This window comes from Arvicola amphibius, chromosome 4 (genome assembly GCF_903992535.2).
Source record: "Arvicola amphibius chromosome 4, mArvAmp1.2, whole genome shotgun sequence".
In the NCBI taxonomy this organism is placed as follows: domain Eukaryota; kingdom Metazoa; phylum Chordata; class Mammalia; order Rodentia; family Cricetidae; genus Arvicola; species Arvicola amphibius.
The window spans coordinates 52,043,895-52,060,993 of record NC_052050.1 but is presented as its reverse complement, the minus strand read 5'-3'; the positions used below and the strand labels follow the sequence as shown (position 1 = coordinate 52,060,993).

General features: G+C 50.6%; 2 protein-coding genes across 4 annotated transcripts; one reads left to right on the top strand and one right to left on the bottom strand.

Annotated features, from left to right (window-relative positions):
* Positions 1–2,057: 2,057 nt before the first annotated feature.
* On the top strand, positions 2,058–6,368 carry Slc25a35 (solute carrier family 25 member 35). 3 transcript variants are annotated; one of them, XM_038328434.1, is made up of 6 exons: positions 2,058–2,438; positions 2,855–3,301; positions 4,781–4,846; positions 5,258–5,410; positions 5,717–5,851; positions 6,002–6,368. In XM_038328434.1, exons 2-6 carry the CDS (start codon positions 2,927–2,929, stop codon positions 6,173–6,175), a joined length of 903 nt encoding a protein of 300 aa, XP_038184362.1. In that variant the 5' UTR covers positions 2,058–2,438; positions 2,855–2,926; the 3' UTR covers positions 6,176–6,368. The 3 variants fall into 3 exon arrangements, with proteins under 3 accessions (XP_038184362.1, XP_038184361.1, XP_038184363.1); XM_038328433.1 differs by having other exon boundaries at positions 2,058–2,444; XM_038328435.1 differs by lacking the exon at positions 5,258–5,410 and having other exon boundaries at positions 2,058–3,301.
* A 175-nt stretch (positions 6,369–6,543) lies between these two features.
* Positions 6,544–7,950, bottom strand: Rangrf (RAN guanine nucleotide release factor). The gene is made up of 5 exons (XM_038328436.2): positions 7,744–7,950; positions 7,538–7,654; positions 7,202–7,358; positions 7,027–7,112; positions 6,544–6,801 (listed from the first exon to the last, which is right to left on the bottom strand). The coding sequence occupies exons 1-5, from the start codon at positions 7,818–7,820 to the stop codon at positions 6,681–6,683; spliced, it is 558 nt and encodes a 185-aa protein (XP_038184364.1). The 5' UTR covers positions 7,821–7,950; the 3' UTR covers positions 6,544–6,680.
* Between the last annotated feature and the right edge of the window lie 9,149 nt (positions 7,951–17,099).

Here is a 17,099-nt window from a genome sequence, read left to right as displayed (position 1 = left end):
ACAGTCTGGCCTAGTTCCAGATTAGCCAGGGCTATGTAGTGAGACTCTATCTAGCAATCAATCAATAAAAAGCAATAAGTTATTCTTAAAAAAGAAAACAAGGGGAGCTTGAGAAACTGCCATGATTAAGAAGGAACAATGGCAATGAAACATGATTTAGCATCTGCATGGGATCCTGAAAGAAAAGGAGTCAAAGAAAAAAAACAAAAGAAAACTGGCTAACATCCTGACTTGAGTCCAAAATAATGTTTTGATGTTGTCTCATTAATCATAGCAGTGGATAATAGTGGAGGATAGTATAATAAGGAAAGCTGCACACAGAGTAGCTGAAAGCACTTACTAGCTTTACAATTTTTGTGCAATGTTGAGAAAATTAAAACAAGCTGGGTAGTGGTGGCCCATTCTAATCCCAGCACTCTGGAGGCAGAGGCAGGTGGATCTCTGTATGAGTTTGAGGCCAGCCTGGCCTACAGAGCAAGGTCCAGGAGAGGCTCCAAAGCTACACAGAGAAACCCTGTCTCATAAAACAAAACAAAAAGCCGGGCAGTGGTGGCGCACGTCTTTAATCCCAGGACAAAAACCAAAAAAAAAAAAAAAAAGAAAAGAAAAGAAACAAAAAAAATTAAATGCCCAGAAAACTTATAAAGGTTAAGATTACTCTTGAAGCCGGGCGGTGGTGGCGCACGCCTTTAATCCCAGCACTCGGGAGGCAGAGGCAGGCGGATCTCTGTGAGTTCGAGACCAGCCTGGTCTACAAGAGCTAGTTCCAGGACAGGCTCCAAAGCCACAGAGAAACCCTGTCTCGAAAAAACCAAAAAAAAAAGAAAAAAAAGAAAGAAAGAAAGATTACTCTTGAAAAATAACACCTTAAAATATGCCCATCTCTAGGGCATCTGGTATTAAAAGACAGAAAGTATAACTTCAGCACCCTGGGGACTCCATGCAAGACAGTCAGGATTCGGCCTGCAAGGCCTTCTGGTTCAGAGGATTTCCACGCGGCTCCCAGGTCTGCTGCTGCAACAGGACCACACTTTGGAGAACCACAAGCTTCAAACTCAGGATGTGAAACCAGGTGTGGTGTCACCCTCTCACTCAGTAAGGCAGCAGGCCTGAACTCTCCAGGTCTCCACCCACTGAGGCAAGAGTATTTTGAGTTTGAGGCCCCTGTAGGCAACACACAGCAAGGTTGTCTGACAAACAACAAATTATAGGACTCAAATCTGGCCCCCAGGGCTCCTAGCAACTTCCAGATGGGTGCAGCAGGAAAATTAACAACCGCTAAATGAAAACAATAGAGGAACAAAGCAGGGCCGTGCTGAATGCGGACAATTTAGAAAAGCCAGAAGATGCTCAAGGGCATCCTAACGTGGACACCACCGAAGAGGGCAGAGACCTCCAGGAAGTGGGAAGAATTCTGTCAACTCCCGACTTTCCAGTAAATTTAACTGAACACAGCCCAACCTTTCCTTTGCAGCAAGTCCCACAGATACCGCTCCCGTTTTCCGAGGGGTTTCTGAGAAGATAGTGCCTTGCCGACCGTCAGTCAGATAGTAGGAAGAAAGATGCGAATCCGAACTCAGCGGTAAGTAGAGTAGTTTTTACTCAGGCGAGCCCTCTGCTTCTTCCTGCCACCCAGATGACAACCCTAAGCCCCTGCCTTCTTACTCCAAGCCTTCCCTCTCCCTCCTCTCTTTTCCAGTTTCTTTCCCGCGGGTTCTTTCATGATTAACCACACGCACGGAGACAAGTTTGCTCTGTGTAATCTAAGCCTCGCCGTAGGGGGAATGGAAATCCTTGTCTTGACCTGCTCAGCGTCCTCTAGGTCATTGTGAGGATCAAGAGCTTAATAAGATCTAGCTTCGTTCCTGTCTGGCCATCCAGTCTCTCCCGCAGCCCCAGCAGCTGGCCACATCCTAGTACTAGACACTACAGACATTTTATTTGGCCTTAAGGGATGGGTGCTGTCCAGCAGGTGTGTCCCGTCTCCCTGGCGGGCGGGACCGCTGTTTCCGGGCTGTCCTGGCACCCGAACAGAGCTGGGCGTGGCTGCGGTCAGACAACCCCAAACAGAGATGACCTGGGGTAGAGGACGAGCGCGGCGAGCCCGCCGTCCGCAGGAGGAGCTGCCCAACCCTCGGCTCTCAGCCTCCGCGTCCGCTCAGGAACCCACGGCCCGCGCCAACTCCGGGACAGCGAAACCTCCGCGCCTCGGGCACCCGGCAGAGACCGGTGGCAGGCCTCGCAGTCGGGCCCACGAGAGTTAACCAACCTGCTCCAGCGGAGGCCGAGGGCCGGGCCGCTGAGCACCTCCCATTGGCCGCCGAGCCGGCTCTGCGCTCATTGGCGGAGGCGCTCGGCTGCGGCTCTTGGAGAGTCCCCATTGGCGCTGCGTTCCACCGACCGGAGCGCGGCGGCCCGGCCTCCGCAAGCTACCCCGGGTAAAGGTGCTCCAGCTCCGTAGCTACCTTGCCACGCTCCGTCTTAGCTAGAATCTTAACTTCCTTCGCAGCCCTCCTCTTGCTTGTCGCCAAGGCACCTCCGGGTCTTCCCTTCTTCTTGTTGCTTTTCTTTTTCCTACCTCTCCAGCTAACATTTCCCAACTCCGCGTTTTCCTTAAATATTCCCTGGTCCCCCTAGCCTGTCGTCCCAGGCATCGCCACCTGCCACCGTCTAATTTCTGCTCCTCCTTGACCTCAGATCCCTTGGTCAACAGGGCCTTTTCGCCAGACTCTCCGACACTCCTCTTTCCCCCTTATTTGCCACCCCTCTGACTCCCAAATTCCCACTAACCTTACTTCACTTCTTGACATTTGACTCTTAACACTTTAGCTCTCTAAATTTCTACCTGTTGCAGCCTGGACTGCAAAAAGCCAGGTGTTGGCCCTGATATCCATCCCTGCTTCCCGAGGCCGGTGCTACCCCTACCATGGAATTCTTGATGAGTGGTCTGGCAGCCTGCGGGGCCTGTGTGTTCACCAATCCCCTGGAAGTTGTGAAGACCAGAATGCAATTGCAGGGAGAACTGAAGGCTCCGGGAACCTACCAGCGCCACTACCGGAACGTCTTCCATGCCTTCTTCACCATTGGCAAGGTGGATGGCCTGGCTGCCTTGCAGAAGGGCCTGGCCCCTGCGCTCCTGTACCAGTTTCTGATGAATGGCATCCGACTGGGCACCTACGGGTTGGCGGAAGCTAGGGGATACCTGCGCACTGATGAAGGCGTCCACAGTCCTGTCCGCAGCGCTGCAGCTGGGGCCCTAGCTGGGGTCATGGGAGCCTATCTGGGAAGCCCAATCTACATGGTAAGAGGGAGTCTTGTCTGGGGCCTTCATGAAAGACCCTTGGTATAGGGTGGGAGCCTGCCCTTCATAAGGGCATTGGTGACAGGGTGCTATCTCCCTGTAAGCAGGAAAAGCCACAGGAAAGTGCTGACAAGCTTCAAGACCTTCGATCTGCCTTATGCACACCCACCCAACTGACTGCAGTGTGCTGAGATTACAGATTTTTGCTTTGGGGGAGTTCTTTGAGTGGGGGTGTCGTTTGTTGAGGCAGGGTTTCCCTCTATAGTAGTATCAAAACTTCCGTAGCATAGCCTGGCTTCAAACCCACACTCTAACCAAGGCTTCCCAGTGCTGCAGTTAACAGGTGTGCTCACATCTGCCTATACAGCTGGGCTTTGGAATCAGAGTCGGGAACTAGGGTCCTGGCTTGGAAAACTACTCACTGTTGCCACATCTATAAAACAGGAATAATTATAGGCTTCTGTGTGGTTGTCAGGAGGATTAAAGGAGACAAATGAGATGTACATGTGAAGCATTCATATAGGTCCTGGCAGATGGTAAACATTTGACAATATTTCTTTCCTATTTATTTGTTTTGTTTGTTGTTTGTTTGAGGACACAGGGTTTGGCTACATGGCCTAGGCGGGTCTGAAATTCACTGTGAACCCAAGCTGGCCTCTTGATCCTTCTTGCCTCTGCCACCAGAGAGCTTTGAATACAAACATGTACCACCATGCCCAGTGATCGGGTAGCTTTTGTTGTCTGGTTATTGCCTAACCCTGAGGCTGACTCTGTGTCGGCAGGACGAGGAACAGCGTGACAAGCCAGGATCAGGAGGGTCCTGGGCATCACAGGATTACAGTCGCACAGTTTACTCTTTTGAGCTATCAAATGTAGGTGAAGGGTTGGGAGCCTGAGACCCAGAGATGATAGGTGCCCAGCTCAAGGTTACACAGCTGTTTATTGTTGGGACTAGGCCAGGCTTAGTGCAACCAAAGAGAATGAGATGATCTACAGGAGAGCCAGCTTGGTTCCGTGCCTGGTGTATGAGGTTTGAAGACAAAGGCATCTTCCAAGTCATCTCAACTCATACGGCTTTGGGCAGTCTGACAGGGAGGCTGGTGGAGGTGGCAGCTGGAGGTCTGAGCTGGAACGGGAGCTGGCAGAAGAGGCTGGACACCCTCATGTTGCCTAACATGAAATCTTAGGAAACACTGCCATTCTCCAAACTCCACTCCCAACCCCCAGCCCCAAGGGAAGTAGGATGTGGAGGGGGTGGAGTATCTTGCAGTGCTAGGAGGTCTGTCCCCTGGGACTGCAGCCAAGGGACACAGAGTCTCATGACCAATTTGTTAAGTGGGAAGAAGAATAATTATCAGATTAAAAGAATATATTGGTTGTTTAATGCCCTAGAGGAAGTGCGAGGGGTCTGGGTGTTTTGGTCTCCATGGTGGGGAGATGACCACGGGGACACAGGCTATGATACTCTCTTGTCCCCAGGTGAAGACACACCTTCAGGCACAGGCAAAGGCTGAAATTGCTGTAGGGCACCAATATAAGCATCAGGTGAGGGTCCCCCAAACCACTGGAGCACCCAACCATCTCCCCCATTTTCTCCCAGCTTTCTGCCTGTACTTAGAACCCTAGTCACTGCTCTGCCCAACCCCATCCAGTCCCACTCGTCATGCCCTGGAGCCCATCCCGACCCTCATGTATTCTTGTCCCTCCAATCTCCCACACCTGTTTGTCCTGCCCCATTCTCTTGACCTGCTAATGCCCTCACTCCCATGCCTCCAGCCTGAACTCTGGGTTGGCAAGTGTCAGTAGACACCTGAGGGCCCCTATTCTGGCTCTAAACCTACACCGGACTGGTTGTCTGGGCAAGGGCAACAGGTGCATGAACCTTGTGTTATCAGGAGGCAGTCCCTGATGGTGGGGTGACTGAACCCCAACCCCATGGTCTTCCCCCCCCACCAGGGCATGTTTCAGGCACTAACCGAGATTGGCCAGAAACATGGTCTAGTGGGGTTGTGGCGTGGGGCCGTGGGCGGCCTTCCCAGAGTTGTCGTCGGCTCCTCTACCCAGCTGTGCACCTTCTCATCTACCAAGGACCTCTTGAGCCAGTGGGAGGTACTGCCAGGGAAGGGGTGGGACCATCCCTGGAATGGGAAACAAGGGTGGAAAAAGGGAGGTGGGCTCTGGATGGGATGGGGAGCAGCAAGAGGGCTTGGGGTCACTGACTCCTTAGACAGGGTTCTGTCATCTCCTACCAGAAGGGGTACCTAAGCCCTCTAGATACTCCTCCTCCAGAGTTATCACACTGTGTCATCTCTGGTGGTATGGAAGCGCCCAGAAATTGTGTTCCCAGGGCAGGGCCAGTCCTACCCTAAGGTGGAATGACTGTGTGATTGATAAAATTCTTTCTCTTTCTTATAGATCTTTCCTCCCCAGAGCTGGAAGGTGGCTCTGGCGGCTGCCATGGTGAGTGGCATCGCAATAGTCCTGGCCATGACACCCTTTGATGTGGCCAGCACAAGGCTCTATAACCAACCCACTGATACCCACGGCAAGGTAAGGGAGTGCTGTAGGGTAGGGGTCAGGCTGTCAGGGAAAGCTGGGGGCGGGGTGGAAAGCAGTTCGAGTGCTGCCTGCAGAGGTGTCTGACCCTGGTAGGCTCTGACATGCTCCTCCTCTGCTCTCCCTCCCTCTGACATGCTCCAGGGCCTCATGTACCGGGGGATCTTGGACGCTCTGCTGCAGACAGCTCGGACAGAGGGCTTTTTTGGCATGTACAAGGGTATAGGTGCCTCCTATTTTCGCCTTGGCCCCCATACTATCCTCTCCCTCTTCTTCTGGGATCAGCTGCGCATGATCTACAGCACATACACTAAATGAGTCACGCCCCTGCACTCCAAATCAACACTCTTTGGGCACCAGCCTCTACTACTTACTATCTCAGTGACTATTTACTGACCGATTGACTTCTCATGAACCTAACGGGGACAGCCACACCCACTGCCTCTCAGTTCTCTTAGGGTTGAATCATTCTGAGCAGTAATTTCTGTCTTTCCCATGGATATTGCTTTAAATTGCCACACAGGTCCCCTATACCCATCTCAGGGTTGAATCAGACACTCCAAAGTATATTTCTACTGCCATTCTTGGGTCCCTCCTGCTCCTGTACACAGCTTTAAAAGTCCCAAGACCAAAGGGAACTGGGGAGATCCAGGTGTCCTCTCAGATTCAAAGCCACAGAAACTATGTTGTTTATAAAGCAAGTTTTATTTCCGCAGAGGAGGTGTCTTATGTTTATGTCCAGGGAGGAAGCAGAAAGAAACTCCCCCTCTCAGAGCTGGGTCCCTGAGTCCTCAGCAGCAGTTTATGTTGTGTCCCACCATCTTTACTGGGGACCAAAGATGTTGGGGTCGTGAAGAGTCAAACTGGTCACCAGTTGTTCAAAGTTACCCAGGCTCCAAGGTGGACATGACAGACTTTCAGGGCCAAGATACCTGCTGTTAGAGCTTAGGGAACAGACGGAGAAAGAATCCAGCTTGAGGTTTGCAAGATTACACTTCCTGTTCCCCAGAAGACCAGGAATCCCTGACCCCTAAGCCCCTGGCTCATTTCTGCTTCCTTGAAGGAGTCCACCAGCCAATCTTCCTGTTTGACCCACCCAAGCATAATTGTCGGGGGGGGGGGGGGGAGACACCCACTTGCGAGCTTCCCACCCTTTCCTTAGTCCTTACGGGGGCTGATTGAAGGTGAGCAAGAGATCAGTCTGGTACTGGGGCAGCCGAAGCAAGGCCTGATGTAGTGTGACATCCTTTGCTACCTAAAGGGATCAGAATCAGGATGCTTACAAGGATGGTACGGGGAGCTACCCTTCCCCCACTCCACATCCCCCTTCGCCGTGGCCCTCACCTGCTGGTTTTCTTTAGCTACCTGCTGCTTGCCAGAAAGGAACCAGGCATCTTGACAGCTGCCCCTCAGGGATAAGTTCTCCAAACAGAGAGGCTGCACAGATAACACGTGCAAGGCCCTAGCCCCCTGCACCCCGCCAACGTCCTCAAAATGGTACCTAGAGTGGGGGGGAACGGGGTAGGGAGGGGCATCACTGAATAACCCATCCCCGCCCTCGAGTCTCATACTTCTGGCTAGTCGGCTATCGCCCTTGGAGTTTTCGTCCTGAATAACCGTCCAGCCACAGGCCCCGCCCACCTCCTTGGCTCCTGGCCTCCCATTGGCTAGCTTTCTCACCGCGCAGCCGCTTCGCCCCGCACGTGGGCCTGCAGCTCCAGAAGTTCCACGATCAGACTCTGGTCGGTCACGGGATGGCAGAAAACTTCTTGGTTGTCCGGGACCGGTCGGAGGTCGCTGGAGAGGAACAGGGACACTCTAGTTGTCTCTGGCTTCTTCCCGCAACCTACCCGACCGGCCTCCGGGGCGCGCCTGGGCTTTCTCACCTCACATCAATGGCCCCAGGCGGAAGGATGGCCGAGAAGGCGCCTCCAAACAGTGGACAGTTTCTGGTGGGCTCCATAGATCTGGGACTCGAGTCTGGACATTAGCGAGGTTTTAAAGAAACCTATATGGGCCTTTGAGGCATCTCTTCCTCTGGGGTTCCGGAGCAGCCACCGCCTCCTCCCGGCCTTCTAAGCTCTGAGACCTTTAAGACCTAGCCACGCCCTGCGGTTACGATGACCAATCAGCGCCCGCGCTCGGGGGGCGGAGCTATCCGTGAGGGCTGTGCTCTAAAGTCCAGCTCTTTGGAAGGAGCCAGGTCCGGCGCAGGGTCTGGTCTGCTGTCCGTTCTGTATTCAGGATTAGTGAAGCCGATGTATGCCTGCGCCTGCTCCTTCCTTTGAAAGGAAGCACCTTCTAAGAACGTCACTTGAGACCGTCCTTAAGAACAGCTGTCCGGCCGGGTGGTGGTCGTGCACGCCTTTAATCCCAGCACTAGAGAGGCAGTGGCAGGCAGATCTCTGTGAGTTTGAGGCCAACCTGATCTACACGAGCTATTCCAGGACAGGCTCCAAAGCTACAGAGAAACCCTGTCTCGAAAAACAAACAAATAAATGAATAAGTGAATAAATAAATAAATGAGAATAAGAACAGCTGTTCGCCAGGTTGTGATGGCGCATGCCTTTAATCCCAGCACTAGGGAGTTCAAGGCCAGCCTGGTCTACAAAGCGAGTTTCAGGGACAACCAGGGTTACACAGAGAAACCCTGTCTCGAGGGTAGCGGGGAAGCTAAGAATAGTTGTTCAATTAAAGGGCCTATGTAGGTGGGGTCTGATGAGTAAGGGGAGAATCGTTTGAGGATGTTCTTGGGTTACTTGACCCTAAATGGGTTGACAACCAGACTGCTCAATTCCCGGATCTATGCTGGGAATTAAAAGAAACCTCAGGTCCAGGTTGGGGGGGGGGGGGCTGGGTTAGGGTTCAGACCTCAAACTTTGATACCTAACCTGAGGATTATGGTTCTAATCCCCTCAAATCTTCCCTTGGGAGGCTGAGAGTAAGCTCTCCCCCAGTACACCTGGATCAAAGCACGGATTAAACTGTTGTTTTTCCTTTACAGATTTTTAGAGCGTTCTTTAAGTATTTGTTCAACTTTATCCTTCCAGTTGATTTTTCCATTCATCCCTGATCCCCAGCACCTGGCATAATGTTTAGACCGTAACAGGCTTAGGGGTATATGGTTACACTACTGAGTGCATGTACTAGTGCCATGCCTGGGAGCCAGGAGGCCACCCGTGCCCTCAGTGGATCTAAGCAGCAGCTACTTCCCAGCTGAGAACTGAGTACTGGGTTTCTCATCTGGGCCACATGAACCCTTATAATTTACTGGAATGGAGCCGAGGGCTACATATTTGTTGATAACGGTCGTTTCCTTTGTGGGCCTGGCGCTATAAAGGGACACCTTACCAAGGCGTAAAGGTATCAGTGGAGCTTGCTTTGAGTCTTAGAGTTTGATTTACAGAGCTCCTGAGGGGATCCTAGAGGTATTCCAGCCAGGACCTAAGTGTAAAAGCTTGAAGGTGAGAGAGTGTACTCTAAAAAATGAAAATATACCGGGAGGGGGGGACAAATAGATGGGATCCTCTACCATTAAGTTCTCTCTCTCTCTCTCTCTCCCTCCCTCCCTCCCTCCCTCCCTCCCTCCCTCCCATAACCCCCTCTCCCTCCCTTCCCCATCCTTTAACTGCATTGTCCCAGTCCCACCATAGCCACCACACCCAGTTTGGACTCCTTATTTCTTACTGTAGGCATCTGGCTTTTCTCCCAGTTTTTCCTCATCTCTAAAGCACTGTTAGGATTGAAATGTGCCCAAGTATGGTGGCACATGTCTCTAATTGGAGCACTGGAGAGGCAAAAGCAATCAGATCTCTGTAGTTCAGGACCAGCCCCTTCTGCATAGCGAGTTCCAGCCATCTAGGGTTATATAGTGAGACTCTTTCCCAAGAAATAACAAACAACAAATAAATAGAGTTGAGATGTGGATGTAGTCAGTCAATCTGTTTTTGGGTGGGTACTATGACTAGGTTAACTCCCTAAGAGAAGAGTGGCTGCAGACCTCCATGGGATAGAAGGAGCTTGGCCGCAGAGGGCTCTCCTGCAGACCTGTCTGCCCCTCCCCCCACCCCCCACCAGGAGCAACAGCAGCAGCTCTAGTTGCTTTGTGCACAGCCACAGCCAAGCAGATCAAAAATCCTTGGATAGAGACCCGCAAGGACATAGATGTTGTTAGCAAGATCATAGCACTACGTGCCAGGAATGGAGACCTGTTCACAGGCCAGAGAAAGGAAGAGAAAGCTGCTTCAGCTTTCCCCCCATGGAGTTCCTGACAGGCCTCATGTTCAGCCGTGGGGCTACAGGTAGCTGGAGACCCCTGCCTTTCCCCAGTCTCTGAGCTGTAGGACGTAGGACGGGATGGTAGCGAGCAGAGTCGTACCAAGGCTCAGGGCCAGATCTCCCCTGTGTGGAAGGCCCCTTTTCTTGGCCGTTCTCCACATCTCTGTTGTTGGCTTGCCATCCCTCTCTTGGTATGTGCTATCTCCTCTAGCCTTCTCAATGCTAACACCCCAGTGCGCTCAAATTCCCTAAGAAATGAGCCATCCGGGTCGGTTTGTTGCCTTTCGGTCTGAAAAATATCTGAGCCCAGTGGGACCCTCGGCCCACCCAGCTGCAGCGGGGGGTGGGGGAGTGTCATAGACAAATCTCTGAGATGGCACACAGCTGCTCTTCTCATGGTGTGCGTGTCCAGCCCGCAGCATGCTGGTGGCAGCAAGCCTACAACTTGGACAGGGGATTCTGTGCTCGGGGATGGTCCTTTTCCTTTGAAGGAACCAACAGACAGACTGTGAGGGAGCTGAAAAGATGGACTAGCAGTTCCCAGCCCCCAACCAGTGACTCACAACCATCTGCAACTCCAGTTCCAGGGGAACCAGTGCCCTCTTCCGACCTCCTCGGGAACCAGACACGTGTAGTGCCCACAGGTGCAGGCTCATAAAATAAAAAATAAACCTAAAGGAAAAGACAAGACTCTGACCCCCAGAGATACAGCATCCAGTGGCAAACATCCTTTTACGGAAGAGCTAAAGCAACATATTTCTTGTGTTCAGGAATTTTAAGCCTTCCATCCTACCATGGGTCCCTTTGATATTTTGGTGAAACTCATGAATACTTACCCAGAAAAAAATGTTTGTAAATTATAAAATAAAATGCTTAAGAACACAAGAGAAACTCATTTGTTTTGTTTTTCATTATGTAGTTTTGGCTGAACTGGAACTCGATATATAGACCAGGTCAGCTCCAAACACTAAGAAGTGTCTGCACTTGAATGTATGTGCATCGCGCGCACGCATGCGTGCACGTGTGTGTGTGTGTGTGTGTGTGTGTGTGTGTGTGTGTTACTTATGGAGTTCAGAAGAGGGTATTGGATCCCCTGGAACTGGAGTTAAGCATGGTTGTGAGCCACCATGTGGGTTCTGGATACCAAACCTGGGTCCTCTGTAAAATCAACAAGTAATGAGCCATCTTTCCAGTCCCACGGCTATTTTCTTTTAAAGATTTATTTTTATTTGTTTGTGTTGTGTGTGTGTGTGTGTGTGTGTGCGCGTGCGCCAAGTGTGTAAAGGTGTCCTTGGAGGCTGGAAGAAGGTGTCAGATCCCTGGGAGCTAGAGTTTTGTGAGCTGCCGAGATGGGTGCTAGGATACACACTCAGCGAGTCAGCTCTCAAGCGTCGTGGTGGTGGAGTTTTGTTTTTCAAGATTTTCGAAATGTTACTTAATATGGATGAGTCTTGTATCTGCATGTATGTGTGTGCACCACCTGTGTGCCGGCTATCCACAGAGGGTGTTAGAGCCCCTGAAACTGGACTTTCAGGCCACCATGTGGATGCTGCTGAACTGGGTCTTCTGGGAGATCAGCCAATGCCATCGCTAAGCCACCTGGCAGTCCCGAGTTTCCTTTGAGATAGGGGTGTCTTTGTCACTACAGTGTATGCCAATCTGGCCTTAAATTTGAGGTAGTCCTTCTGCCTCAGCCTCCTAAGTGCCAGAATTTCAGGTGTGCCACCATGCCTCACTAAAAACAAAAGTATATTACTATCATTTTAAACGATTTACTTCTCACCAGGTAGTGGTGGCACATATATTTAATCTCAGTACTCGGGAGATAGAGACAGGCAGATCTCTGTGATTTTAAGGCCAACCTGGTGTACAGAGTGAGTTCCAGGACAGACTCCAAAGTCACACAGAGAAACCCTGTCTCAAAAACCAGAGGAAAAAAAAAAAAACAGCTATTCCACCCATTCTCCCCTGCCCCGCCAAATATATTATGTATTATTCATTTATTTGTTTGTTTTTGTTTCCTTGCTTGTTTTTGGTTTGTTTTGGTTTTTTGAGACAAAGTTTCTCTGTGTAGCCCTAACTATTCTGGAACTCTCTCTGTAGACCAGGCTGGCCTCAAACTCAAAGAGATCCACCTGCCTCTGCCTCCAAGTGCTGGGACTAAAGGAGTGTGTGTGTGTGTGTGTGTGTGTGTGTGTGTGTGTGTTTTGTTCTTTTTTTTAAAAATATTTATTTATTTATTTATTATGTATACAGCATTCCTTCCATGTATGGCTACATGCCAGAAGAGAGCACCAGATCCCATTACAGATAATTGTGAGCCACCATGTGGTTGCTGGGAATTGAACTCAGGACCTTTGGAAGAGCAGGCAATGCTCTTAACCTCTGAGCCATCTCTCCAGCCCCCATGTGTTTTGTTCTTTTGAGAACCGGTTTTAATTCGGGCTAGCCCAGAATAGCCTTCCCTTGGGCAATGAAACTGCTAGAATTACAAACACAAGCAGCCCTGCTAGGCTGAAGTAGAATATAGTTCTTAAATACACTTACCAAAATCCAGAGCTTAATCAGGCTTGGGAGCTGGGACCAAACTATAGTCCTCTACAAGAGCTCTTAAAGTCTGCATCTCTCCAGCCCCAAGAAAGTAAATCTTTTAAGAAAGGAAGTTCAAGGCCATTCTTGGCTGCATTGTGAGGGTGAAGCCATGGGTTTCTGGCTGAGGATAAGGTTTAGTGAAGAGGCTGTTAGGTCGCCAACCAGGGTCAAAGGCTAACTGAGAAGCCTATTTAACATAAAAAGCAGATATGGCCACCAGGTTTTCCCTGCCTGCTACAAGGTATGGCTGGCATACCGTGCCCCAGCCCAGGGACTGGGCTGTCCTTCCTCCAGCTGCCTTTCTTATATAATCCAGCCATTTGGGTACCTGCCCCCCCCCCACACACACACACTCTCCATTACTCTCTTAGCCAGTCTCTCCGTGCCCAGGCTGATGTGTGTGTGTGTGTGTGTGTGTATCCCGTCAGCAGCTGCTCTCCCTGCCCCCACCACACGGCTCAGGGTCACATCCACTCTGGACTCCCCCAGACCTACCTGCCTCTGGCTATTCTTTTCATCCACAATCAACTTTCTCCTTCACCTTACCTAGAAGCAGTTGTGGCTTTCTCTTTTATTTCTTTTTCTCATTCAAGTGCCTTATTTTAATCCTTACTACTGGGGGAAGAGATTAGGAGAAAGTAGGAAGGCAGATGGAGCAGCCCCTTTCTTTCCCACTCTGTTTACATTGCCTTCAAAGCCAGTCAAAAAGGGAGCCAGGCCATTTTTCCTGGCAGAGCCCTATTCAGATAATTCTATTTTCATTTCTTCTAGGCACTAGGTAAACATCATAGTTCATATTTTTGATACAGGTGTGGTTACTTAAGGCCTGTATTTCCAGTACTCTGGAGGCAGAAGTAGGATCTCCTCAAATTTGAGGCCATCCTGAGCTACATAGTAAGTTTCAAGCTAGCTGGGGCTATATTGTGAACCCCTCCCTCGAAAAGTTCAAAAAGTGCCAGGCGGCGGTGGCACATGCCTTTAATCCCAACACTCGGGAGGCAGAGACAGGTGGATCTCTGTGACTTCGAGGCCAGCCTGGTCTACAGAGTGAGTTCCAGGACAGCCAGGGCTACACAGAGAAACAGTACCAGGGAGAACTGATGAAAACATCCTATTTATTTTTGTGGGCCTTGTCTCCAGGACCCAAATGCCTGCCACAAGTCCTACCTGACATTGGTGCATTGGAACCCAAGCTTCATTGTGAGTAGCACCGGGGCAGGGCACTCAAATCCCAGTACTGAGAACTCGGGGACAACTACTCCGTAGCCAGGGCTCCCCCAAAGCAAGATACGTACCCCCACTCAGTTCTGGAAACCCTTCTAGAGACTTCTCGTTAGGCTCATGGCCCCCGTATCTCTTACCTGTCTCCGCGCGTATTCCAGAGGTGGGAAGAGGGCAAGGTTTGGACAAGCTAATGAATGACAGGGTGTGTGGTATCAGATCCCAGCCTGGTGGCCTGCTGGAGTCTGAGGAAGGGTATGGAGGTGGTTCCCATCATAGCTCTTCAGAGCCCTCACTGGGGAAGAGGGACCCACAATATGACAGGGTGAGTAGGGTCTTCCTTGGCCTACAATCCAGGCCAGGATCCTTGTTCTTGGATTGTTGAGAACCACTTCGATGGCATCCGTTTTGGAAACTATAAAGCTACACACAGCTGAATCTTCTCATCTGTTTTATTTTGTTTTGTTTTTTGGCCAAGGTCTATTTTTTTTTTAGGTCTATTTCTTTTTTTTTTTTTTTAAATATTTATTTATTCATTTATTTATTATGTATACAATATTCTGTCTGTGTGTATGCCTGCAGGCCAGAAGAGGGCACCAGACCCCATTACAGATGGTTGTGAGCCACCATGTGGTTGCCGGGAATTGAACTCAGGACCTTTGGAAGAGCAGGCAATGCTCTTAACCTCTGAGCCATCTCTCCAGCCCTAGGTCTATTTCTTGTAGAGTCTCCCAGGGGAGATATTGGGAGAGTGGGCAGGGCCTACCACACTGTAGTGGCAGAGAGAGGACTTTGCCTCTGGGCAAAGATTGGGCCAGCCGAGTTAGGACTCAGTGGGGGAAAGAACAGAGCTTTTCTGTTGCCCTGGGTACTTTCCAGGGCATCCCAGGGTACTCTGGCAGTGGAAAAGCCACTCTACCGGTTAGACCTGACCTTGGTAGCCAGGCATTTCTCAGACCTGCTACTCCCCCTAGATAAACTTCCTCATCCATCCACATCCCAGGGCCTCAATCCCTTCTAACTGCCTCCTGGATAACCCCGGGCATACCTCTTTCAGCATGCGCCATTGATACCTCAACCTTGGTAATTCCGGTAACTCCGCCTCCCAGACGTTGCTCCTGTGACCACAGTGAAATTTTGAAAGTTGCTCCAGCGGGCAGGCCAGGGCTCTGGGCTCCATTACTGTACTACTTACTGACTTGCCCTCTTCTCCACCAGCTCCTTCTTTGTCTCCTCTTCACACTTACCCTCCGCATAGCTCTGTAGACCAGGCTGGCCTCGATCTTATAGAGATCCCCGCCTCTGCCTCCCAAGTGCTGGGATTAAAGATGTGTGAAGCCACCACCGGGCCCACTTTTGGTTATTTAACTTTTCCACTGATTCTCAAATCCTCCTGTTTCTCCATCTCTAATGCCAACCACTGTTCCAGGCAACACTCTGGTTATGTGGTCACTTATAGCTCACAGTTGGACTCTCTCTACCTCTCATCTTCTTCCCTTCTCCGCAGCTTCCACAATCTCTAGGTCCCAAGTCTGGGTTTGAGTCTAGACACTACCTAAAGCCAGCTGTGGCAGTGCACGCCTATAACCTCAACCCTCAGGAGGTGAAGGCAGGACTGGGAGAGTTCAAGGTTCAGCTACACAATGAAATTACTTGAGCTCCTATCTCAAAACAGCCAACTCAGCAATCTGTTCACACCGCCCCTGCCTCCACCTCTTCGAGTGCTTTCCCACTGCTCTTTCTTGTCCCGGATGTTCTGCTAGGTCCCTGCCTGGCGTGCTTCCGGTCTGCTCTTTGTGTTTCAGGCAGATTCAGTTTCATTCATTCAGTTCCTCCACGTGGGAGCCCTCGGCAAACATTGACCGTTTTCCTAAAGTGCTACCACGCCCTCCCTGCGCTTTATGCAAGCAAATGGCTATGTTCTTGCCTCCAGAAGCCTGTGCTGTTGAGAGCCTCAAGGTAAAAGAAAGAAATCACTTATCCCAAGTCAGCTTCCCTCCAGTGTAGCACAGTGCCAAGGTTCTTCACAATCGTGAACACCACACAGTCGTTCCAGTTCACAGCCCCTTATCCCACTGAAGCCAGAACAGGCAGGTGCTACTGCCCGTGTTCTTTTGTGCCGGATGACCCTATGCCAAAGGCAATCCTAATGGTCAGTTTATTTGGACTAATTTCTTCTTCTTTTTCTTTTTTTGGACTAATTTCTTGAAGCCCCGGAGATGCCGAAGCCCATCTAGCAGGCCCCTGGATCCCCACCTCTGGCTGTTTGCTGCCCCCAAGTGTCCAATGATAGACTGGAGCGTACTTGGTTGTTTAGCACCACAGGGTCTAGAGATTATCAGGTGTGAGACAAGGACAGTTAGACCCTGGGATTCTGGAAGCTACATCTTGTCTGTCCGCAGGCTCGCTGATGCCTGGCACCACCTTGTTTTGTCTCAGTCCCTGTCTGTGCTGTAGTGTGTGTATGAAGATCACAGACTTGGAGGGAGGCATGGAGTGGGGCTGGTCCAGCAGAGTGGAGAGCCCTGGTTAGAGGCCTGCCTCCAAAAGGCAGCCCTCAGGGATGGAGAGATGGCTCAGAGGTTAAGAGCATTGCCTGCTTTTCCAAAGGTCCTGAGTTCAGTTCCCAGCAATCACATGGTGCTGTAGGGAAATCAAATCAGGGAACTCTCATAAGCTAGGCAAGAACTCCCCAACTGCCCACAACCTGCAATTTTTTTTGCTTTTAAAATATTTATTTATTATGTATACAATATTTTGTCTGTATACCTGAAGGCCAGAAGAGGGCACCAGACCTCATTACAGATGGGTGTGATCCACCATGTGGTTGCGGGAATTGAACTCAGGACCTTTGGAAGAGCAGGCAATGCTCTTAACCACTGAGCCAACTCTACAGCCCCACAACCTGCAATTTACATTGCTTTTTTTACTGGTTGCTTCCCAGGGCACTACTTCTGCAGAGGCACAAGTGCTCTGTCTCCCCCAAATTCTGACACCTTTAGAAATCATAAGATGCAGGGCTGGAGAGATGGCTCAGGGGTTAAGAGCACCAACTGCCTTTCCAGATAGACCAAGGTTCAATTCCCAGCACCCACATCACAGCTCACAACTGTTTTTAACTCCTGTTCCAGGGGATCTGACATGCTCACCC